The sequence below is a fragment of the Amphiura filiformis genome, chromosome 7 (genome assembly GCF_039555335.1).
Source record: "Amphiura filiformis chromosome 7, Afil_fr2py, whole genome shotgun sequence".
NCBI lineage: Eukaryota > Metazoa > Echinodermata > Ophiuroidea > Amphilepidida > Amphiuridae > Amphiura > Amphiura filiformis.
Window position 1 is genome coordinate 38585261 of NC_092634.1, and position 22398 is coordinate 38607658.

At 35.8% G+C, this 22398-nt stretch overlaps 1 protein-coding gene across 1 annotated transcript in view; it reads right to left on the minus strand.

The window, feature by feature from the left end:
• Positions 1-13999: 13999 nt before the first annotated feature.
• Positions 14000-22398, minus strand: part of LOC140157132 (tyrosine--tRNA ligase, cytoplasmic-like) — a 46377-nt gene continuing 37978 nt past the window's right edge. The window contains exons 9-14 of the mRNA XM_072180211.1: positions 20868-20953; positions 20113-20251; positions 18431-18540; positions 17220-17413; positions 15365-15503; positions 14000-14608 (exon numbers count right to left, since the gene is read on the minus strand). Of these exons, the coding sequence (XP_072036312.1) occupies positions 14498-14608; positions 15365-15503; positions 17220-17413; positions 18431-18540; positions 20113-20251; positions 20868-20953 (779 nt within the window). The 3' untranslated portion in view covers positions 14000-14497. The remainder of the gene's footprint in view (positions 14609-15364; positions 15504-17219; positions 17414-18430; positions 18541-20112; positions 20252-20867; positions 20954-22398) is intronic.

The window sequence follows — 22398 nt, forward strand, 5'->3', positions numbered from 1 at the left end:
AACGTTATCATGACCTTTATATAACCCGACATTTTAATGTTATTAAAACGTTTTTACCTAAACCAAAAGCCAAAATATAACTTATTTAAAACGTTTTTGTGTTTGCTGGGTAGGCCTACTTCCTTGTAATTATACTCGGTATCTCAATTTCTATTTTACTATATATGGAAGATATCAGAAATTTTATCCACTGCAGACTACAGAAAAAAAATTAGCTAAACAGAAAACCTATACTGAATATAGCAGAACTACTATCTACCGAAGATAGCATATAATTTAACACCGCAGATTTTAATCTAATTATTTATTTCTTCTACGGAAGATAGCAGAAATGTTCTCTACTAAGACTACAGAAAACTTAGCTATAAACAGAAATGACATCTACAGAATATAGAAGAATTACTATCTTCTGAAGATAGAAAACATACTATCTACTGAAGATGGAAAATATATTATCTACTAAAGATAGTAGAACTACTATCTACTGAAGATAACATACCGTATAAACTAGACAACAAATATAATTATTTATTTCTTGCCTCATACTATCACCGTCTATTTAATATCAGCTTTTGTTTAATTGTTTTTTTGCACTATCTACGGAATATTAAATTAAACAGATATGCCATCTACTAAATCTGCATGAAAAACTAGCTATATACAGAAATATCATCTACTGAATATTGCAGATAATGAAGTTGACGATAGCAAACATCCTATCTACTGAAGGCAACGAAAACTATCCACTATAATATAATTATCGTCTACTGAAGATACCATAAATGCTATCTACTGAAGATACCATGAATGCTATCTACTGAAGATAACAGATATGCTATCTACTGAAGATAATCATATTTCAATTAGTACTTTTTTTATTTACCCGAAGATACCAGAAAAGCTATAGACACAAATTGGACATCCTTCAGTAGTATTTTTTTATTTACCCGAAGATACCAGAAAAGCTATAGACACAAATTGGACATCCTTCCAGTAGCCAAATACTTCTATTATAATAGCATAGGCATATAGTCCCGAATTTGTCTACGAATATAGAAACTCGTGCAAACTAAAGCAAAAACCAAACAAAATACCCGCTCCGGGAGAAAAAAATGGCCCTATGTTAAGTTACCTGGACCCACCCCACGTTCAGTAGTGTCTTATAGAAACACATTAGATAATCATTCATGTAGATTGTACACGTTTCAAATGTGTGTGTACACGACCTTATCCTTTTAAATATCATATTCAAATTTTACTTGCATAATTATAATGGCATGTTCTTTAAAATTCATCAACATTCATTTTGTAATACAGTTTCATATTACAAGAAGTCCTTCCGTCAGCAACCGGATCAAAAATCCCAATTACCGGTATTAAAACTCCGTCCTCTACTTCTAAATGTTGTTGCAAATATATTTTCATTATCAGGGCCACATAGCATTTAATAAATACAACTTGTTATGCCACTACAAAGAAAGCTTGTTTCCTGTCCGTTTGCACAATAACATTAATCTAAGATCCTATTCAACATCTTTTGACAGAGGAAGACCAAATCTAATTAAAATCTGATTTCCCCTGATGGGCGCTTCCCAATCACGGCAATGTATTCCTTTTTACCGTATACCGGTTGTGTGGGCACAACGTAATTTCCTGATGGGTCTATACAAACAATGATGCTTGAATCACGCATTCCATTTACGAGGAAAAGATAAATTTTTATCAATATCTTTAAAATATTTTCCAGTATTCAAAATGATCAGTTCCTAAAAAAGCTTGAAATAATTTAAAGGTGAGAGGTCGTTTTTTGTTCATATTCTGTTTACTATTTTACATTGACCATTGTTTTCCAATTCTGAGCTATATTCTTCCAGCGGGTTTGTTGTATAAGAAAAAAGCGTATATATCGTCACTGGGCGGGAAAAACCTCATACGTACTTTTTGCCCATGTTCAAGGGCCAAAAGTATATGAAGGTTTTCCCGCCCAGTGACGCTATATGTCCCATATCGTCACCCTGTTTCTATAAGTTGCCTAAATCATTTTTGCAATTTTGAGAACAAAGTACAAGATATAATTCAAGCATGCATCAGTTACATGATACCTTAATTATTTCTGATTATTTCCTTTAATTTGTGTCATTATCATTTGTTCTTGTGTAAAGATTGGTGAATACATTTGTTTAGATGCATACTTGAACCGTATTTTGTACTTTGTTCTCAAAATTACAAAAAAATGACTTAGGCAATTATCGTAGCATGCTGACGATATGATACTTCAGGTGGTAGATACCACTTTTCATCTAGATCATCTACACGAACCCATATCTCAATCGTTAAACTTTACTAGCTTTCTCCTGATACCAAAAATCAGTTTTAATGAGGAAAAATATGGGATGAGGCTGTCAATCTAATCACACACATATAGGCTACATGGTATTATTTGTGACACGGCCATATCTATAAAATCCCTCAATATAAGAACATTCTAATAACTATATAAAACACATCAAAAAAGAGAAAAATGTACTAAAAAGATAATGAAAAGCAGGCAAGATTTGAACGATAAAAAGACAAAATGTCAAACATATTGGTCACTTTGAAATCGTTAACAATTAAGATTTTGTAGGATTTTTGTAAGCTGCGGATTAGGACGCAAAATTTCTCATTAACCATTATGTAAAACAAAAGATTCTGTTAATTTCACTTATAATAGCCCTTACCTATAAAACATCAGAATGCGTGTAACTACATGCAAAAATTGTATTACAGAAGGAAAGGAAACCACTATAGGAAAAGACAGACACGACATCACACAAGATATTTTAGCAAGGAATCAAAATTAGGGGTAGGAACAAACAGGCAATCAACTGTGCAAACACTTGTCACTACGCCCGTGCTCTCTGCTGTCAAGCTCTTGTCGAAACCTCCCGGGGGAGGGACTCTTGATTTTGGATTGGGTATAGATGTGCGGTTGCGGTTAATTTGATGAAAAATAGACCCAATCTTCAATGCTTAATTCCCATTCAGTGATCTCACCGCAACTGTCAAAATATTTTTTTTTATAAATCATTGCTTAAAAGTGAAGGATAATTCATTCAAATTGTCATTTGGTATTTTTGAAATGAAAAATTTTGCAAAAAACGAAGAAAACAGCAGTATATTGACGAAGCTGAAGCCCCATTCAAATACCTGTAGCTAATTTATAAATTATACTGTCAGTATATAAATTACAGATTCATGTAAAATGTCTCATTTAAAATTATTTAACAAGGTAAATAAATAAAATAAATAAATATAGTTGTTCTGTTATCTTTCACATTTTTGCTATCTTCAGCAGATAGCATATTATAGTACTTATACTATCTTCAGTAGATAACATTTATGCTATCTTCAGTAGATAATATTTCTGCCTTCATTTAAGAATACATGGCTGGCAGGCTATGTTAGCAAATCTATGACAAAAGGTACCAAAATCTGAATTTTGACGATTACGATCGTCCGGATGAGCAAATCACTGAGTGGGCCTTTCTGATGATAGTTATAAATTGACGGTCCAATTCTGGAAAAATAGTCACATATTTTGGCTAAAAAATAATGAAAAACTGCACTTTTTAATATGTTTGTTCAAAAGTAGGCCTATAGTAAAATTTTCTAACTCTGCAAAATGTTCTAAAATTTTGCTTAAAAAAACAACGAAGAATCTGCACTTTTCCATATTTTTTGAGGCACTCTAAAAAAATCCATCTTTAATCCGGTTTTCTAACAATTGCAAACCAAAGTTATATACCCAAAAGCCTGAAAATGCACCCCCAAATCTTTCGCACACCCCCGTACCCATGCATCTTTCCACTTGGAGCACCCCCGTGCTCTCTACTGTCAAATACGCCCCTCAAGCTACTGTCAAATCCTCTTTATGTGTCATTCATGATTCGACAAATGCTGTCAAAATTTATTTGTCATGCTTGTACATACTGATTTCTTAAAGCACACAAAGATTTTTTTGTAACAAAATGTCTTTGAGCTTCAAGTGCAAATTCAACGCTCAATTAAACTACTTTTTACGCTGGAATGAAAATTCATTTATACAAGGTTTTCTGCATAGATTCAGTGTTTACTTTCATATTTTAATTGGCATGTTTTGAACGAACACGGGAGAATATTGTTACCGAAATTGGTAGCGTTTGTGTACTCTTTTGGCAGATGAATAAATTGGGCTATATAAGTGAATGCATGTGTGTTTAAATATTTGTCCATCAATTTGGTGAACTGTTTCACTTCAATACGTAAATTATAAAGGACCATAAACATGATAAAGGACCATATAGCTAAATTAATTGCTATGTTTACAAAGTCATTGGTAATAATTGCATGCGTGCTTAATATTCTGTACTTGAATTACCGGTAATGATGTGAATGAACACATGCGTGTCCCCCAATGCGACGACCATGAATATATAACATTTTTAATCGACTTTTGTTATAGGCTACAGCTAAAAAATACGTTATTTGTAGTATGAGCAATTTTGCAATTATCCAAAACTGGTACAATTTATACGTGAATTAATGATGTGAATGAACATATGCGTGTATTAATGACCATGAATATTATATATAATTGTTAATCGACTTTTGTTATACAGATAAAAATACGTTATATTTATGTATGAGCAATTTTGCAATGATCCAATACTGATACAATTTATACGTGCTTTTTAATCATATAAACAAATCGCAGTTATATATGAAAACTACAAACTTTTATATTGAACTCAAAAATATAGGCAAAAACACCCTCTCATCCATACTTCACAAGTTGCGCATGAATTGTTATAGGCCTAAATTTGAAAATATCGAAATGACGGGCGAAGCTCTCATCCATAGGCATACACTAAAACTTGTCTTCAAACAAAAACCATACCTGTTCAAAGCCTCAATGTACGATTTCAATCAAATTTTAATTTGGTTATTCTTTGCCAAATATGAGATGAAAATAAAAGAAAACACATACATTTTGGCAACAAAAAAGGGAAAATAAGCTAAAAAGGAACATTAGCACCTCGTTCTCTAAACATGAAAGAAAAATGTTTTGGGACCCACTTCCCATTTTCAACTGTAATACAGGCTGTATCAAAATGATTGTTCTTCGTCAGATTGTTGATGTTTAAAAAAAATCCCTCTTACAAATGCACCATCGGATGATCAGATCTTTATATATAATAGGCCTATAAGTACAACATAATAGTTTGATCCAATCAAGGACCGTGATCCAATTAAGTGGATCCAATGACGCACCTGGAAGAGGCAGGTTTAAAAACAAACACAAACACACAATGGTACCAAATGAATATAGAAACTCTTTTTGATACAGCCTGTACATTTAAAAATGTAACCATTGGAGCTCATTGGGCTATTCCATTTAAAATCCACACTACCCTTGTAGAATATTTGGAAATATCTTCCCAGAAGGAGTAAGAATTTCAAATGGAATGACCACATTAGGCTGCTCCTAATTTGAATTTCATACATCCTCTGAGAAGATTCAACCCGAATCTTCCAATAAGAGGGAGGGTGGGTGAGTTTCAAATGGAGTTGCATAATGCGCTAATTCCATTTGAAATTCATACTCCCCCTGTGGCAGACTTATCCACAGAGGTATGGTAGATTTCAAATGAAACGTCCCATGCATTCTACCAAATTATAGTTTGACAACAAGTAAAATTTATGCGAATTATTTGAAACAACAATTGGAAATCCCTCCTCGTCTGGTTACAATTGTAGCGTTGAGGAGTATCTAAGCAGAAGCAGAAGCAGAAAATTGACAAAAACTGAATAGTTATTGATAATGAATTCGAATCAAGTTCTAAATTCTGGCTAGGAAACCTGTTATAATCCGGGGGGGTCACTCGCCTACCAAAGTGGTACGCATGCTCGTCCCCAAAAACGTCGAAAAAGGGTCGATTTTTGGCCTTGTGGCGGCGTCGACGTTTTAAGAAAAAAGGGTGCCAGAGAGAAAGGGTGCTTTTCAGGTAAAGTTTCGACGTTTAGGGTATCTTTTTTCAATTTCCATGGGTTTGTTTGAGAGTTTACGCCATTTAGGTGTTCATTTTAGTTTCTTACACCGAATTACGCCATATTTTAGGGGTAAGATTTTCAGAGCCTTACGCCCCCGGGCTTACGCCAATAAGGGGTGAAATTTTTCTACACTGATTACGCCATTTAGGGTCCATTTTTGAGGTGCTGGGACGAGCATGCATACCACTTTGGTAAGCGAGTGATCCCCCGGGTTATAATATATATACGCAAATATTGATTAACAATAATTTTCAAGGAAACATTTTGTCTATGAATTAAAGCCATAGTGTACGATTACCTTCAAATTTTTAATTTGTTATTCTATACTCAAAATGCTGAAATGATATTAGTTATAATTCTGAATAAGAAGGTAAAGTGAAAGAAACCCTACTGGTTATTTTGGCCATTTAACATGCAGCTCTATGGGAGGACAAAAAGTTATGTCGAACTTTGCTCTGTTGATTTACTTTCACAACAAATTTGGCTGGTTCCATTTAGGTACAAGTTGGTACACGTGTAAACATTACAAATATGCCAAAAAATCAGGTTTAAAAAAAACCCAATTTCATAAGATCGTACTTTATGGAATCAAATGAACACGTACCGGTAATCAAATTAATTAAATAAACAAAGGTCAGCTCCTGTCCGATTGTCCTATGCTACAATTAATTTAAGATTCCATTTAATATTCTTTGTCATCGCGGAAGCTTATCCAATGATTCAAATTAATAGGCCATACCTTTCTCTATTTGTCTTTGACAATATTTGTATCAAAACAGAGATCATGGAGATGGACCATTGTTGTTTTTTGCAAATTGCGGGGGAAATTAGCGTCAGGTCTTTAGATTCAATTTTGTGTGTGTCATTGTCAATGTCTAAAGTGATGCATCATACGTTGACCTTGACGCGATAGCCGTGAGTAGCATCAGTGCTGAGCATAAAGTACAGCCTCGAAAATCTTGAAAGGGGACAATTCGACTGAAGGGCGAGTGGGACTGGGGCCAATGAGTTCTAATGTCTGGACCAATCATTGTGAAATTTCATCAAAATATATCAATATTGCAGTAATTTTCAACCTATAAGAAGTGAAAACAAAGGTCAAATCCAAACTTGATGTGATATATATAAGATGTGATGATACACGAGACAAAAAAGATAGCCCGTGACGATATCGGGATTTTTCAAGTTGACAGCGATTGGCCCCAGGACCCCACATAGCAAGCGATTTTGCTGGACCTAGAGCCGCGTTTTACAAACATTCAATGTTATGACATGGCCGAGTCTTGATCATTTGAACGATTCAAGATCATCAAACCTAAACATATTTGCTTAAAACGGTGAAATAATCTTTTAATATTTTGATCATAGCATGAATATTTTTGCCCACAGCAAAATATTTAAATATTTATACAAACTGGTCGAACAAATATATCATTACTCCGATCTGGTAATTATTTTGGCCATAAAGATGATATAGTCAAATTGAGAATGTTTCCTTTTAGAGCTTAAATAAGCTTTTCATATTTTTGACCACATCATTAATATTTTGATGACCAGAGCAACATTTAAAATGTTTACATGCACAGGTTACACAAACTTTCAGTTATTTTGACTATGATCTGGACATCATGACATGGGGGATGTTCAACCCGAGAATTGATTGTGTATAATGGAGTGGATAACAGGGGTAAAATAACCAGAGGCACCAAATGCAACTGCCTTGGGTGCCCCATGCCTTTGCGTCCCTCAAAATGTGTAACTTTGGATGTATTTTTTCGCATGTGATTGCCTTGGTGCCCTATTATAGGCCTTAGCAGAATTGCCTGGTTGCCCTTGCAAATGCCAAAATGAACTTCTTTCCCTGGGATATTTTCATAAAAATATATAAAATTAAATTAAGTTCCAAATTACTCTAATACTTGGGGTAGGGGCTAAAAATAGGGGAGAGTACATAAAAAACCTGTTCAGATCTGGGGTTCAGATAAAGCTCCCATCGGGATCGTCCTCCAGAATGGTCACTATACATGCTATATGACAAAATATGGGCTTACCAATTTGGGATGTTTGGAGTGCCCTCTTTTCAAAAACATGCATCAACGTCCTAAAAAACCGTTGATGCAGATCAAGCCAGGAAGCGGTTTGCACGCCCAGCAACGGCATTTCACTCAATGTCTAAGAAAGAAAGGAAAAAAATTGCTTGACATATTTATATAGGACAATGTCAATTTTGATATTATCATATAGGCAAGAAAACTCCCAACTTGGGTCATGATTTAGTATGGGAGTATCTATTTCAATAGCCTAAAGGGACTTGACAATGACCATGATGACTCAAAATGGGACAATACGTACATCTATCATAATGTACATGACCAGTTTGTCATGTTTGTCCTGGATTTGAAGAATTTTTATTTAACGTTTTGAGCGTTTCGACAGTATTTTTTGTGAGACATGAGAGCACATCAGACATATCGAATTGCATTCTGAATAGGAAGAATGTCTTTCTGATATCAAATAATTTTCATTTTTTGAAATTCACGATATAATGCAAATTTTATGACAAATTATTAAAATTTGATATTTTTTATATTTTTAATATATAACAGTCCTCGAAGTAAATTTTATAAATCTAATGATATATTGTTAAAGTGTATGTAGCTGGGAGGAAAAGCCGACGATCAATTGAAAATTTTGACCTTTCGTATTGAAGATATGGATTTTTTCCCAAAAAGACCTTTTTTTTTTTTTTTTTGGTGTTTTGGGAAAAAAATCCATATCTTCAATACGAAAGGTCAAAATGTTCAATTGATCGTCGGCTTTTCATCCCACCTACATACACTTTAAGTATAAGTCATCAGATTTATAAAGTTTACTTCGAGTGCTGTTAAATATCAAAAATATCAATTATTAATCATTTGCCATAAAATGTGTATTACATTGCGAATTTCAAAAAATCAAAATTATTTGATATCAGGACATTCTTCGTATTCAGAATGCAATTCGATATGTCTGACGTGCTCTAATGTCCCACAATAAATACTGTCCAAAGGTTCATACCCCATCCCTTAAAGCCTTAATGTACGATTTCCGTCAAATTTTAATTTTGTTATTCTTTATTCAAAATGTTGAAATAATATAAGTAATAACTGACGGGAAGGGTTGATGTCCATTTTAAGTTGAAATAACATGGTCAAGTGAAAGAAACCCCACTGGTTATTTTGGCATGCAGTTCTATGGGAGGACATATCATAATTTTTAAATTATGATGTCGAACTTTGCTCTGTTGACCTACAAAGACAACAAATTTGGCCGATTCCATTTAGGTGTAAGTTGGGACATGTGTAAACATTACAAATATGCAAAAAAATCAGGTTTGAAAAAAATTAACCAATTTCATATTATAAGATCGTACATTATGGCTTTAACATGGTTAATACTAATATTTTGGAAGCTCATACTCAGAAATATTAAAACACATCACAAGAGAGGCAGAGAGAGCTGAGAACAAAATAGAGAGAGCAACCGTGATCATGATGATCAGAGGGAAGGGGGGGAGAGAGAGAAAGAGGGTGAGGGGAGAGAGCAATGGCATAGCAGAACTGGAGGGAGGGATTGGGGACAGCAAGTGAGAGCTGAGAAAGGCGAGAGCTGAGGAACTTGGAGCAGTGGCAGAGCAAGCAAGAGTTGAGAGGGAGAGAGCTGAGTGAGAACAATGGCAGAACAAGCAAGAGGTTAGAGAGAGGGTGGAGAGAGAGCAAGCGAGAGAGAGCAAGCAAGCGAGAGCTGAGGGAGAGCGACAGATAACCAAGAGCTGGGAGGGCGAAGGATGAGGAGAGCAGAGCAGCCGAGAGTTTAGAAGGGAAGAGAGGGGAGGGACAGAGAAAAGGAGGCAGAGAGAAAGGTTCTGAAAAGGAAGAGAGAGCAAGAAAATATTCCACACAATGAATATTACACATTCTATGTACAAACTTCAAATAATTGGTTGCACAAAGAGACAAGAGTTCTATCAAATTTTGGGGACACTTTGTATCCTTTTATTTCAACTTACCCACCTCATTTTAAGTTTTTTAATTCACTGTTAGGAACTATTTTCAATTACTTTAAAAATGAGATTATTGTCATAATATTATATAATCCAGTTAATACCGACTTGATATAAAATCTACATAATTTATATAGTGCATTTGCATAAGATCATTGCACTTTAAGGTCCGATTTCTCGAAGCTTGGCTAGTGGTCAGGATTTTAAAGCCAGCAGGCTATGTGGATCCATTTTATTGATTTATCTTTCTAGGTGATGTATGATGTGAAATGTAAGCTCTGGTATAACGGACTAACCTAATGGCTTATGAAGCCTGACCACTTGCCATTCTTTGAGAAACTGGCCCTAAATGTCCCAAATGTAATCAAATACACATTATGGAGATCATCAATTTACAAGAGCGCTTGTCAATTTAAGACCAACCAAAAAAAACCCCACCATTTTGTGACCTTCAAAAAAACTAATGAACTAATAGTAATGTAGAGGTAGAGTGAATAATATACCAGTAACAGGGACTAAATCTTAAGGTCCGTTCATACTACGCCGCAATTGCTTTGCGGTACTTTGCATTGCCGCGCTGCATTGTTCTGCAAAATACTGCATTGCAGTATCGCAATTAAGTTAAATACATTTTAACTTGGAAATGCAACAAGTTGCGTTGAGTTGTGGCAAAAAGTAATTGATATATCGGCAACACACCACACAGCAACGCAACGGCGGCGTAGTATGAACAGACCTTTACTCTGATGAACATCATGTGCAATGTAATTATATGATAGCTTCATAATTATGGGCTAAAAAACTGCATTTGACATATCAATGCAGAAAAGAAACCCAACAATATTTGTTATTTTATATAACACGATTTTCCCTATTAACATTGGAAAATACCAATATAAACCTGTAACCACATTCAAAGAAAATAAATTAATCCTATAATGTTTTCGATCCAACACAATATCCCAATCACTAAAATTTCTCAGAAGTATATTAATTTTACAAAAGGAAGTTTTGAAAATCAGCAATGTCTCATGAAACAAAAAAAAAACCATAAATGGGTTGGGCTGTGTGTCAAGCCACCAGCAATACATGTCTTGATGATGCACTTTACACACAGCCCATTCATGCTTTTTTCACTTTACTTATAAGGCGCTGAGCTATTGAAGTGAAATACACACATTTTAATATAACTGTCAATAATTATTTGTGTATTGGCTATATCCAAAGAGTGCACAGGTGCTTAGATATTAAAGTTCAGATTTTGCACATAAATAACCTGTATATGGTGTTACTTTTTATCTTCTTGATTATTTTAAAGTTAAAGGCCCATTCAGTGATTTGCTCATCCGGACGATCGTAAAAATCATCAAAATTCAGATTTTGGTACTTTTGTCATTGTCATAAATGTGTTAACATAGCCTGTTAGTGGTTCAGCTGAAAGCGGTGTATTTAAGACAAAAATAAGGAATTTATATGGATCTGTAATTTAGATACTGACAGTATCTAAATTAGCTACATGAATGGGGCTTCAACTACGTCAATACTGTTGTTTTCTTCGTTTTTTGCCAGATTTTTCATTTAAAAAATACCAAATGACAATTTGAATGACTTATCCTTCACTTTTAAGCAATTTCTGAACAATTTTAATTTTTTTACACTTTCGCTGGGATCACTGAATGGGTCTTTAAATCACTGATTATTTCAGAAATGTTAATGTGGACTTCTGCATCCTTTTGATATGGCAGATCTTGCAACTTCTTGACAAATGGTCGACAGTGACTACAAACTCAAAAGACAAATGACAAGAAACAATATAGTAAGGCATAGCCTTTTTATCATACTGCTGTCTGTAAGATAATAATACAACCACTGTTTACCAAATACTTAGCTATGAATTGCATATATTTATATAACGAAAAGTCATACAAAATAAGACGCAACAACTAATTTGGTCCTAGAACGCTCTCGGTGCCTGGATAGGTACCATTGGCTCTTTCTATCATACCCTGAACATTTACAGTGCTTTTTTAAAATTGTAATGAAAAACGATAGCACTATGCAAATGTTAATTATTACGCTTAATACATTTTATTACATCACCAGGGTATGTCAACGGTACCTAACATGGCACCGATAGTGCTATATGACCAAATTTGATGTGGTGCCTCAGATTATTATTAAGCCCTTTAGTTACCAATTGCAAGATATGTCAACAAATAAAACCAAGTGAATCTAAATCTAAGATAATTATGATATTGACATAAATAAAGGAAATATATCTACATGTACGCCAAGACCCCATGTGAATGGCAAAACTAGAGGGCAATTGCAATAAAATAAGAAATGCATGTATTAGATTCAGTAAAAATAATTTTATGATGCTTCAAAAACATTACTTGAGGCTGGGACAAAATACGGGTAAATATGGTATAATTTGGGGGAAAAACACGCTTTCACCACTGCCACATATTTAGTAAAAATCCTTAAAAGGAATAACTCTGAAAGTCACCATACATGCAGACTTCTATTAGACAAGCGGCAGTCTACTTTGAACAATCTCTGCAACATACATGTGCAAGTATAGTGATGAGAAATTCTTATCAGATTTATTACAGACATGGAGTCTACATTCAATTTGTTCTGACGTAAGAATAATTCTGATGAAAAACTTGACAATTTAAAACTTCCGTCTTCCAAACATGCAGGCCATCAGCGTTTGAAATAAGGCGCATCCTTGCGTCAAATACCCGTGAAAGTAGGCGCGGACCCGCAAATTTCCTACGGTACGGGTCCGCATGACCCGTAAAAATTAAACCAAGCAAAGAGCAGAAAATCCTAGTTTTCTTGTTCCACTGGAAAATCTGGTTAACATAATACGTCCAGCTCCCTGAGTACACTTTCAATTTAGTTTCCCATCAAGTTTTCAACCCGGGTTTTCAATTGTCTACAATCTACATACCGTGATCGCCATAGCTAATTCTCTCTCAAGCAGGAGGTATTGGTAGTTATTGTTTCTATAGTCTACAGTCTACACCAACATTTAATATTTCATAATAGTCGGACCCTTGCAAATTCCGGGGTCGGACTCTTGAAAATTGGTAAGGACCCTTGAAATTTCAAAGGCATTTTTTTTTCTTATTTCAAAGCCTGCAGGCCATGCAGTAGAGAGATTACGATTTCCAAACGTAGCATCGAACGTACGTGGAATCTATTCAAAATCCCGTCACAGGAGAGTGGTTTTGAATAGATTCCATGTACATTATTTGCTTTGTTGTTTACTTGTAGATGTGTTTTTATTGGGGGGGGCAGCCAGTAAGAAAACTGGTCTGGCAATGAACCAGATGAAACCCTCAACTTAAATTTTGGGTTGTTTTATTACAAACTCAATTTCATCATAAATGAGGGCATTTAACTCATAATCATTAGGTTAGGTTGTGGTCGTGGGTTTGAATCTCTGCAGCCCCAATGTGTTATGCACTTTTGCACCCTTTTTGAAATTTGAAGTGCAGTTTCAGACAATCAACGCATAAAGTGAGTACAATGTGGTATCGCAATTTTGCACCTCACTTTTAAAGTTGTATCGCAACAGGCAAATTTTGGGGTGCAAATTGCACTGCGATATGGCTTATTTGGAATGCTTGGGTAAGACACTTCACCTCACCACACTTGCATCACCTCATCACACCTCGTGTGTTATTTTTATAATAAGATTTAAAACAACATTGACATTGCTCCTATACCATTTTCCACCCTGATATGGCAGTGATGTTAGTGTGCATTTCATTGGGTATAGCTTCAAATTGCTAGCGTTCGATCAAAGCTCTGGCATACGCGCAAACACGTTTACAGATGCCGTATAGATGTGAGTGCGAAACACGTTGATGTTCCAGACCACAACAAAAAATTCCAGTTGACTTTACACGCAAAGCAGGGTCATGTTTCCAGTCGTGAGTCGAGTTACCTCTCATTTGAATTTTTTTATCATACCATATCAGAATATTATTCCACATTTTCTGTTTATTTATTGAGAAAATTAGCGATATATTAAGAGGTTCAATTTTCATGTATTTACATCCTAATGCATCACATTTCTGACCTTGTGTGTTCATGCGATAGTTGCAAACATCACTCAAAATTTTCATGTTTTTCTTTTCAAATTTGTAGAGATCACATTCACAAGGTCTAGTAAAACATGATTTTCAACACTAAGATTGTACTGATTTTGCACATTTTTCATGCAAAACTGGCACAACAGGCATGATAAATTTTTGAAGGAAGCCGCTTCACAGACTGATTCAGTGGTATGAACCCTGAATGACTACACCAATAAATATTTTCCGAAAAGGCAATTGTTCTGTAGTTTATATCATGTAGAATATATTTTTACCGCACAGTGGCATTTTTTAGTGTAGGTGCTTTACATAATCCTAGTTTGGTCATGAATGGTGAATCTTTCCACATTGCAACACGGTCTTCCGATGTCTTGAAGTCGGCCTATAGAAATCAAAGGGGGAAAAAGAAGAAGAAAAGATTATTATAGTGATCACTGGAAGACCTTGGTGTCACCTCCACTGGTAAGTCAGTTGATGACAGAAATTAATTGAGAATTGCGGTTAGACCCATGATGTCGTCATTTGATGTCACGCTGATGTGCACATCATTAAGCAAACATCCTTACTGCACATTTCAAATGACAACATCTGGGGTCTAACGCAAAGAATTATGGGGTTTACCAAAAAGGACCATTTCTTAAAGGGGCATTTAGAGATCTGTCAATCCTGACTATACATTATTCCCCATTCGTTGCCAAGTTGATTCCTCTCACTTTTTGGTGAAAATGAGATTTTGTAGCTTGCAAGCCAGACTTCATACTGGCAAAACCTAGTATGTCTACATGTAACAATAAGCCTACAGTCGCCTTATTTTCCCAATTGTACTGACAAAACCTTGTATAAATACGGTTGTTATGAGGTTTGATCAGTACACATTTTCAGCCAGTAGGGCAAGGAATGTTATTATATGTATTGTGCAAAAATCAAAAACCATATAACTCCATTTTTGTCTTTCTTTGTGTTCAGAGTTATATTTTAACATCAAGCTCATAAGGCTTCTTGCTATACAAATTATAATGAAGTAATAACATACGCTGAAGATGACGGTTGACCAGGTGGATGCGCTCTGGTGAATGTACCAAATTTGAGTAGCATCAAAGTTTCATTTTGCTTTCTATATAATGAACTTGTTGCTCACCTGTAATTGTTCAAAGACCTTCTTCTTGGGCTTGAGTTCCTCATCTGCTTTACCAGTCTCATATCCCTCAAAAAATACCCTATCACCTGGTGCACTGCCTTCTGGCGCATCTAATGGCTCCACATTCTTGGGCTCATCCCTGTAGAAAAGACCAATACAAATAATAAACTTGCAGACTTCAAAACTGTGATTTTACACTCAAATAGTATGTTGAAGAGCAATATTTAAGGTGGCTTCAGTATAATGAAGGTTTGTACCAGAAAAGTGGAGTTGGAAGTATTGAAGCCAAGCTGCAGTGGTGAAAACCTGGAGGGTTTATTCCTCTACACCATTTTGATGGATTTTCCTTTTTATCATATTCTTAGGTATTTAACATAATTAAATACCCAAAAAACCATAGCCTTATCAGTGGCAATGTTTTTTTTCTTCATGAAGCAAGTTTCGCTTCATTTACTATGAATACACAATTAGCAAGGGATGAAATCAAAACTCGACCGGCGGTTAACCGCCAGTTCCGTGCGGTTGCTATTGTTCTAAACAATGGCAACCAGACAGAACCGTCGGTCAAATTTTGATTTCATCCCTAAGTAAACAGTCCCTCGTCATTTTGGTCCACTCTTGGAGACACAATACTATTGAAATACATCTCATCTGCTTCATGCAGTTGTGCAGCCAAGGGGGTGCAGCTATACCCCCTCCCGATGCTTGTTGCCCTGATATTTAAGATTTTTATGCCTTTTTAGCCCACTTCTGTCCATTTTTGCCCCTTGAAAGTTGTCTTGCACCCCTCCCCCCCCCCTGTGAAAAAGTCCTGGTTATGCCACTGTTAATATGCACACCCCCATAACATAGTACTTAACTGTTCAAATTGCATCAGGGCCGCGACACTCCGGCACTTGTTGGAAGACATGAAGTACAGCAGACAGTTACATGTACAATGTGATTTTCTCATTCATAATTAGGATTACATCATTGCCAGAATGCCAGAGCTTGTTTCATTTGTTCATTAGAATGATTGACAGCGGTGGGCAGACTTATACTCTAAAAATGTGATTCTCGGATAAATTATAGGTCACTAGGTCAATTCGGACCGTCTCTTCCTCAGAGCTCTATGTAGGACTCTATGGTATCTTCTCATTACACGATCGTAGTAAGACATGGCCGGCGACGACGCTTGCGAATTGCCTGTCTTCAACTGCTGTATAGCATGGTATAGGCAGTTTGTAGGGAGTGTCCTATCTCATTATTAAAGGATCTCTGATTGCATTCACACTGAAGTAACTCTATCATATTTTTCTTAATCAGATGTAAAGTTTTTTGGGGGGTTCACTAGAGACATACTATACATTACTTTGTTATTAATAGGCTCCCGACCACTCTTGTTTTAGAGGTGTTATCAACACACAATTTCTAATTCATCACTTCCTCTAGGAAAAGATAATTGACATGGGGCGACACTCGTAATGAGATTTTAAAAATGCTAAAAAGGTCGATATAAGCTTAAAATCACGCCGATATGGGTTATGATCGCTGATTTCCAATGTAAACATACATGTATTTCCTGGTTCATTCTACTTCCTGGTTCGGGTCAAATTTTTGACTTTCCAATGAAAACATGATCGTACGGTAAGCTTATTGGGACATCATGGAAATTTCTTTTTTTTTTCCTTTTTGATATGTGTCGTAAAGTGTTGAAAAGAGACAGATTGTTTTGACATGTTGGATTTAGGGTCATGTCGACGATAACATGACACATACGACAATCAATAGCACCTTTAATGTTTTGCATCACCTTTCATAATTATGTACTGGCTATAGTGAAGCATATACTGGCTACAGTGAAGCATATACTTACAATGAAGCACACATGAGCATGCCTTGTGATACCACTCCCCTCATTTTCTGCGGCTTCAGATTACACAATACGACAACAATTCTATCTTGCATTTCTTCTAGTGATACAAAGTTAGCAATTCCACTGACTATTGTCCTGGGATTTTCCTCCCCAACATCAATCTTTTCTATGAAGAGCGTGTCGGCATCTGGATGCTGGGAAGAGAGAATGGGTAAATATTCTTATCATAAGAATGGTGTTTGGTCAAAATTCCACACACACACACACATCTCCCTAATGAGGCAGTGGGCTATTCTAGTTGTAAACCATTCACTCCCCTATGGACGTCATCATCGACATGGCCTTAATCTTCCACACAGGAAGTGTGAATTCCAGATGGGGTCACAAAATGGGGTCGATTTTCATTATCTGAATCAATATATTATTGAAAAATAACACTTTGGTGTTTTGCAAAAGTTCATTCTACAAATTCTACTTTGAAAACATGCTTAATTTATTGTTGTTAGTGAGTTATGTACGTTTTACAAAAGTGTTGTTGTTTCATCCCTCTTTACAACATAGCTCAAGAACCACAGGACCTACAAAAGTATATCTGTGATATTTGAATTCTTCTACATGCTCACTATGAATTGAGCAATGCAATTTTTGCTATGTGTGGAATTACATGTTTTGGTCGGGGACTTTGTGCAGAAACTGTGTGATGAATTCCAACATGGCTATGTTGTGCAAAGAGTCCAGGCAGCGTGGGATGATTCGACTTGCAGTCCCTATCGAGACATGCAACTGATCGAGCCAATGCAAACCTTACAGGACCTTTCATACCGACATCTGGTATGCAGTTTTGAAGAAGTACAAAGAGAGGAAGATGGTTTATTGTGTATTATATTTAAGACTTATACCTACTGATGGGTAGTTTGAAACTAAAAGGAATGTTTTAACTCGTTTAACATTGTTCAAAAACAGTTCCTAAAAACCCAACTACCTACCTACCCTATTTTTGATCAGCCCGTTACGCCAACATAACAATTTTTTTTTTGGCCTTAGCTACAAGTCCCTGGTTATTTCTAAATGGTTTACGGTGTGTCTTAGACCACGGTGGTCATCAAATTCCTATTAAGAGTGCTTACGCTTGTGGGTTTATACTTGTCCAGTGTGCATAGTGCAGTATGAATCACTGCGCTCTTTTCTTCTTTTTCTAAAAGTACAATTACCTTTTCCACAGCAACAACTTTGCCAATCCTCATGTCTAGTCTTGATGGAATTAATTCATCATTTTGAGGTGCTGCTCCTCCTTTACTAGCCCCCTTTCCTCCTGGTGTTTCTAAAACAAAGAAATTATTACACAGAATTATTTTAGATAATTGTTACTGGAACACTTGCCAGAGATACCCAGTGAACACAAAAATGTTTTTAAAAATGTTATAAACATGTTTTGTTTTTTTGTCAAAATGTTTTAATAACATTTTAATGTCAGGTTATATCAAGGTCTTGAAAACGTTTGTAAAATAGTTGGCAAACAGTTTTGCAAAAATATTTTGTCAACACCTAAATTCAACTGTGTTAGAATGCTTTGCAGCCAGTTTTCAAACATGTTTTTGAACATCATTAATATTTTTTTGAACATTTTCTGTAAAACATTTTTTGTTTGCTGTGTAATAAGCAATATTGGAGTTTCCTTATGTTCAATAGGATGATATTTTTGAATACATTTTTCCAGAGAAATTAATTTTATATTTATTAACATTTTATCAATTGGTGCTCCGTAAGTCAAATTACCATGATGACAAATTTACATAGATAAACACATCAAAAAGTAAAAATTATTAAGATTGTCAAAAATGTAACAGACAGAAAGTTATAAAATTACATCAAGAAGAATTAATATTGCAATTTTTCATATGAAATTGTAAAAACAAATAACATAGTATACACTTCAGTCAGAAAAAGGACTGAACAATCCTTGCACATGCAGCATACAAAAAAACACTACTTGTTTTGCAAGTTCCCAAAGTTGGCTATAAGACTGTTTTGGAAATGTGATGTTATGAAATACATGCTGGGTGTGTTGATATGCATTTGCAACTGTGCAACCATGAGCTCGTTGTCTGGAAGGCGGAAGATCTTTTGTACGGTCTGAGTTGGTAAACCCTTCAGCTAACCTGCGACAATGATATTCTCTTCTATTAGACAGGCGTTCTAGTTCACAAGCTCAGCAAGGCAAATCTCTGGCCTAAAATGATCCTTCATGCACATCTTTGGAATTGATTTTGATCCTGTGTCATATACTGGGGTACCCAAAAAGGTGGTTTTGTTACATTTTGATGTGCAGCTTCGATTTTAAAACAATGTCTCTTGAGTATTCCTTTTTCAATTAGGTCTTAAATTGAGGCTAATTTATTCTATATCGCTCATGTTTTTATCCCGTTTTAAAATATTTTTCAAATTATTTTCCTATGACGTTTGGCATGAAATGTGCCAAGGGTGGTTGTGGATTAGGGGGAGGGATTCATATCGTAAATTTGATCTAAAACCACCATTAAAAATTTGAATAGTAAAAAAATGTCTAAATGATCTACCAGACATCTAAACCAAGTAAATAAATACAGAAGGTCATTTAAAAGACTAATACTTGCTCAGAATGATTGTAAATGTGAAAAAAAGAGGTGGGGTTAAATCCCACCTACTTTGTGATTGTTTTTGCCCGCATCCTCTCATTTTTTAACCGATTTCCATAGAAAAGGTGATAAAATGCTCAGGAGGATGAACCACTTCAAATGAGATGTGTAGGTAAAATGTTTGAAACATTTATTTTTTTTACTATGTAACACAAAGGTACCCCAGTTTGTGACACAAGACCTTTTATGATTACCCTTTAAGAATGTGTTACTCTTACTCTTTTTACTAGGTGGTGGTGGGTAAGCTGAGTTTGTTAACTTCTTGAGCTCCGGACTCTGAAACTTTGTCCTGATTGGGTCTAACAATATGTTCAGTTCTCTTTGCACAGCTCCCTTTAAATCTCCCGGATGTACTTCCTGCAAAAAACAAAAAACCAAATATAGAAAAATTTAACAAATATTTTGTGAATTGGACCGACAAACCAAACATAGAAAAATCTAACAAAAACTTTGTGAACTGGACCCCCGATCTGATCCAGTAACCCTCACACTGCTAATTATGAAACTAAGATACAGACAAAAAATTGAGATTGACAAAAGAGTAAAAACAATAAAATTAATGCAGTGGGACAATATGAATGTTTCCTGTAAGAAAATCAAATATTAGTCCTAAGTCTCAACTATTAGCATGTTGGCTGCAGTTTTAAAATTACCATTTTGTGTGTGTGGCAATGGGGACTTTGCCTTTAAAATTAGGTTATATTGATCAAATTTCACAATCATAGTGCATTGTAGGAATGCCTTTAAGCCTCCTCTGGCGCCCCCTCCAAGCAATGAAAGTCAAAAATATTTGCACGCATTTCAGCACACAACTTCAACTTCATTATAACCAAAGTTAATGAGTGATAGGCTCTATCTGTACAAATTTTCAAGAAATAGGGTGCCATTATGCATCCTTAGACCTGGGCGCCACAACCCCTAGCTACACAAGTGCTCTAATTTGTCTATCTGTTTGTTTGATGGTATGCATTACCTGCTTGGCAAAAGCCTGCTCTAATGTCTCAAAGTCTTTGTAAGACACATTGCCACCAAACTGTTCTGGCCTCTCTATCAGAAATTCTGCAACAAAATAAGAAAACAAATGCTATAAACAACAACAACGATAATTATGCACTAATATGCAGTCCCTTATTCATATGGGCAGCACTCTGCTGCAGAACACAGTTTTGCAGGAAAGCTTCAATAAGGAGCATGCTGTGCATAACTACAGTATTCACAAATAACAGGAGCCTTGAGTATATTCCCCATCGTAGTGAATATGCCCGGTCCCCGCACTCCTTGCATCCACTGGTATTCATGCTTGTCGGTGAACTTTAAAAACACCCCCTTTTGCATCTCATTTCGCGAAGTTTTTAGGGGAAAAACACCCTTTTATTTAGCGATTCCGCGAATTATTTGCCCTCTGACAATACCCCTATTTTCGCTAAAACGCAAATGATATTTCTAATATACTCTTTTCTGGCAGAAACGTGTCGGCTGCTCGATGGAAAGACCCTTTTTTGTCAATTTCGCGAACACGTGGTTTGAAAAAAAAACAAAACCCTTTTTTGTTTGTTTTGCGAATCGCGTTTCTTCATCTGAATTATTACACCCCTTATTTCGCGAAATTTTCGACGAGCATGAATACCCGCGGATGCACGGAGTGCGGGGACCGGGTGAATATGTCATCCCTTAGTTACTGGTTCATGATTCAAATTCTCCTCAAGTCACATTATTTAGGAATATCTTGGTGTAGATTAGTCATCCAGTAAATAACATATAAGGTAAAGTTAAATCGAATTCTGGAAATAAAATTTGCAACTTACATGCGACAGTTGATCCTCGACAAAGAAGAAAAGTGGTTCGAGCGGGGTGTCAGGGAAGCCATTTGGGAGAGAGTGGAGCAGCCAGCCATCAACAAAAAAGGGGGACTCCGCTTTCAACTGCCGCAGACGCTTGGGACCAGGCTTTGCAGGATCTTCCCGTCTTTGTCACGTGACCAATCAGATGCCTGATGAAGTTCGGAGTTACCGGACGCAACTGTCGCATGTAAGTTGCAAATTTTATTTCCAGAATTCGATTTAACTTTACCTTATATTATTTAGGAATGTTCTGTATATTCCTGATTTCTGCACATCTCTCTATATTATGTGTATACAACATGGCTGGCCAGTGTTCACTGAACTTGTATACCAAGAAGGCTGTTAATTGGTCAGCAGGGTTGTAGTTAGCCTGATTTTAATGGTGGGCTCTAAATTGGTGAAGTCCATGAATGACTCGGGACAATCTTTTAAGTGAACACGAGTGATCAGGGAATAAGCACCGTGGGTATCACCCCCCTAAAATAATTGTTTTTTGCTCTTTTTATGATGAGAAAAACAAATTTATTTTTGTGCTGGGCGGCCAGCGTCAGTGATGGGCGATACCGCCCACCGTAGCTACAACCCTGTTGATCAGTACCTCAAAGGTACTTTGTGGTAAGCCATATCACAGCAGTTTTTTCACCTCTATAATTAGATATATAG